This window comes from Trichechus manatus, unplaced genomic scaffold (assembly GCF_000243295.1).
Source record: "Trichechus manatus latirostris isolate Lorelei unplaced genomic scaffold, TriManLat1.0 scaffold00122, whole genome shotgun sequence".
Taxonomy (NCBI): domain Eukaryota; kingdom Metazoa; phylum Chordata; class Mammalia; order Sirenia; family Trichechidae; genus Trichechus; species Trichechus manatus.
In genome coordinates this window covers 5,447,548-5,451,543 of record NW_004444058.1, presented here as the reverse complement: position 1 = coordinate 5,451,543, position 3,996 = coordinate 5,447,548, and the positions used below count along the sequence as shown (strand labels likewise).

Here is a 3,996-nt window from a genome sequence, read left to right as displayed (position 1 = left end):
GACACGGCCGACTTGTCAGTCCGCTTGTCTGCAGTGCAGAGACGATGGCAGTATGAAAGGCGGAACTCCCTGATATGCCCTGGGTTATTTTAATGTGTCCCTGGGTGGTGTGAATGGTGAATGCGCTTGGCTGCTAGCCAAAAGGTTGGAGTTCGAGTCCACCCAGAGGCACCTTGGAAGAAAGCCTTAGAAATCTACTTCTGAAAGACCATAGCCATTGAAAACCCTAAGGAGCACAGTTCTACTCCGACACACAGGATCACCATAAGTCAGAGTTGACTCAATGGCAACTGGTACCGGTATTTTAATGTATGTGTGTGTCTTGTCTCCCACCCAGACTCCCTGAAGTTAAGTCCTGGTGTCTCGCCTCGAGTTGGCTCCCTAGGCTTATCGAGACTACTCCTTGGACTAGAATTTCTTAGACTCTGTTTCTCGTAAACTGCATCCCAGCCTTTGCTTCCTCATTCAGATTAAGTTCCTGGGTCTGTGTCTCCCTCCTTAGACTAGGAGCCCTCGGCCCCACTTCTCCCTCAGACTGAGCTCCCAGGCCCTGCCTCCCCCATCAGATCTGGCTCATAGGCCCTGCCTCCCCCATCAGATTGGGCTCTTTGGACCCTATTCCTCCCAAGACTGTCTCTATCACCTGGCTGGCTCTGTGGGCCCCCTCCCTGTACCCCTGCAGGACCTGCCCGCACTCACCCAGGTTGTACCACACGTCCATCTCGCCGCTGAGTGTCCGCACCTCGATAATCGTCTGCCCCAGGAAGTCATCGGACTCCCTCTTGAACCGCTGCTTCACACGGGATTTGATGTCATCATCCTCGTCCCAGACTCGCACCTTGATGCGGTCTGAGGAATTGTGACATTCACTGCGGGGGGGATGGGAGGGGCACGAGGCAGGGTCAGCCGGGCGGGGTGCCCACTTGAGCCTCTTCCAGCCCCGTGTGCTGTCCCAGCAGGGTGCTCCATGTAGGGTCGTGGTGGGGGGAGGGGGACAGCCAGGCACTTACAAATGGAAGTTCTCCTCCCACACAGGGTTCAGGTTCCCGTAGATGGTTTTTGTCCGTTTCTTGGTCTTCCCGACCTGGACAGTGACATAGGGGTCACTGGAACCTGTCTTGTCCTTTGCCTGCAAGCCCTGGGCACAGACCACTGGAAGACACACAAAAGACAAATACACAAATGTGCACTCACAGACAAGGCAAGCCGCGGGTGGCATCTTCCTGACAGTCAGTCACACACTGCTCAATGGGGACACGTGAGACCCTGCCTGTGGGCTTTGTTCTAGAAGAGTTAACACCAGGGGAGCTCATCGGTGATGAAAGATGGGAAGACACCCCAGCCCCCTCGCTCCTGGGTGGAGATCACTCTGAGGTGTGTGCTCCGCACTGTCTCCCTGAAGTCCCTAGCCACCAGAAACCCCAAAACCAAGCCTACCACCGACCAGTCGATTCCAACTCATAGCGACCCTATAGGACAGAGTAGAACTGCCCCCATAGTGTTTCCAAGGCTGTAATCTTTACGGAAGAAGACTGTCACTTCTCCTGCGGAGTGTCCTGACCGCCGACCTTCCAGTTAGCAGTCGAGCGCTTAACCACTGCACCACCAGGGCTCCCTCCCTAGCCACACTGAGCTCCAACTGCCCACAGCATCATCTGCTCTTTGGCTCCCCCTGGAGGGCTACTTCCCTCCCTGTCTCAGTTCTCCACTCCCACCCAACTGGGGCTTTCTTGGGTCATCCCTCCGATAAACAGCGTTTATTGCTCATATCCTCTCCTTGGAGCCTGGTTCCGGGGGCACCAACCAGAACACATCCGTAGAGGCATAAGGGTTCACCCCACGAGGACGAACGCCCATTCGTGGACATGGATATACATGGACACGTCCAAGCTCATGCAACGCAGGGGAGGAGCGAGAACGCTGGGCCGACCGTGGCAGCCCCTGGCCTCACCGGTGATGCTGATCTTGGCCGACCATTTGGACGTCCCGTCCAGCACGCTCTGCTTGACCGCCTTCATCTGCTGCGTGTGCGCCGTCTTGGTCACGGCGAAGATCTCCTGAATGAGCTCGAAGATCTCGGGCTTGTTGCGCTCCCGGATCTTCATGCGGTCCTTGAGCACCATGATGATGTTCTGCGTGCGGTCCTCCGCCCCGTGCTTCGAGCTCTTCTCCGCGGCCCCTGCGAGATCGTACCAGGCTAGTCACTGGGCCTGTCCCCACCCAGCGCTTCTTCGGTGCCCGATGGGACCGCACTAGGAGCTGCGGTGACACTTTAACCTGTGGGGCTTCAGGTGGGTCACCCCTGATAAGCTAGGGCTGCCATCGCCCGGAGACATCTGCTTCGAGCGCCCAACGCATTTCATAGCTCCCGCCCCACCGGTACTGGCCTTCTCCCTGCCTGAGCCCCTGCCCCCTCTGAGTCCCCTCCCACTCTGAGCCCCCTCCCCTCTAGGAGCTAACTCTAACCCAATCTCCTCCAGGGAACCCTCTTTTCTCATTAACCCCGCCCCTAGAAGGTCTTACTCGTCCCTGAGCCCCGCCCCGCTTCTATCAGAACCCCTCCCCTCTCCCTTCTCCTCCCCTCGTCCCCTAGCATCTCCCAAGGACTCTTGCTCCTCCTTTCACCGCGCAGCCCACAGGCCCAGCCCCAGCCCCAGCCCTCTTTCTCCAAGCCCTCCCGTCTCGCCACGCTTTTAGCCCCATCTCGAGAAACGCCCCTATCTCAGGCCCGCCCCTCTGTCCCCGCCCCTCTGCCCCTCCCCTGTTCCCACCCGGCAGAATCCAGCACCTTTGTCCTCAATTCACCCCTGCAGAGCCCCGCTCCTCTGTCCCCACCTTGCCCCACAGAGAGCTCGGCCGCTAAGCCCAGCCCAGCATGGAGCCCCACCCGAGCCCCGCCCCTAAGTCCCAAACGCTCCTGTGCTTGCCCTATCCCTGCAGAACCCCGCCCCTCACAGTCTTGCCCCGCAAAAGCCCGCCCCTCTGGCTCCGCCTCCTCAAGCCCCTCCCTTGTCACAGCCCCTGTCTTGCATGGAGCCCCGCCCCCTTCTCTGTCCCCGCCCCGCCCCGCGCCGCCCCTGTCCCCGCCCTCACGCTGCAGGCAGTCGGCGTTGAGCAGGTCCTGGCACTTCTCATGGCACTTGACGCCGCACTCCGTGCAGCGCATGCCCTGCCGCGCGATGCCCCACAGCAGCCCCTCACACTCGTAGCAGTAGGTGGGCGTGGTGGCCGTCCACACCTCGAAGTTGTGCGGTGTCGTGCACGAGATGGGGTAGATTAAGGCTTGCAGGGTCTTCTTGTAAACGTGGTTTTTCTGCGGGGAGTGGGCACGGCCATGGGCGCAGCTGCCTCACAGGGGGCGCAAAGAAACCCCAGTCTCGCGCTGCCAGAGGTTCACCTGGGAAGCTGCGTTGTCCGATTCCCCATAGCGAGGCATGCCCACGTCCTCGCCCACCTGCCCCACCTCTCCCCGCAGGTCCAGGGGGCTGCGCCACTCCCGGGAGCCCCTAGCCCAGTCCATCCCACCCAGGGCCAGGGAGGCGCTCACGTACCAGCTCCTCGTTGTTCAACGTGCTGGAGGCCAAGGCAGAGGTAATGCCCGCTTTCCGGGACTGGACGAGGGACTGTGGTGGGGAGGAGCCGTAGACACCCGCGGGATCATCACCCCCAGCAGAATCCACAGCCACGGATGGGGTCAGTCAACCACGGATTCCAGCCACAGCCACGAGTTGGAAGCAGGTCACCAACAGAAGCCAGGAGCAACAAAGAATTCGGAAATAACATGGACTCTGGGTTAGAAGGGATCATGGTAGGTGGGCAGACCCACACCCCTGACTCTCACACCCCACTGTGGACAAGATTTGGGTGCCACTGGCATTGCTCTGTGGTGATGGCCACAGAGCAAAACCGTCAGCCATGCCGTGGGCCAAGGTAGCTCAGAGGGGAAAAGTCACCAGCTCTCTCCCCCACCCATGAACAATGGGACATGGCAAAATA

The 3,996-nt window shown here is 59.8% G+C and overlaps 1 protein-coding gene across 1 annotated transcript in view; it reads right to left on the bottom strand.

Moving 5' to 3' along the window:
* The window catches only part of UNC13A (unc-13 homolog A), a 67,412-nt gene that overhangs the window by 29,932 nt on the left and 33,484 nt on the right, over positions 1-3,996 (bottom strand). Inside the window, exons 13-19 of the mRNA XM_004384506.1 lie at positions 3,844-3,847; positions 3,552-3,623; positions 3,094-3,313; positions 1,952-2,179; positions 1,011-1,152; positions 700-869; positions 6-28 (exon numbers count right to left, since the gene is read on the bottom strand). Coding sequence (XP_004384563.1) covers positions 6-28; positions 700-869; positions 1,011-1,152; positions 1,952-2,179; positions 3,094-3,313; positions 3,552-3,623; positions 3,844-3,847 — 859 coding nt within the window. The remainder of the gene's footprint in view (positions 1-5; positions 29-699; positions 870-1,010; positions 1,153-1,951; positions 2,180-3,093; positions 3,314-3,551; positions 3,624-3,843; positions 3,848-3,996) is intronic.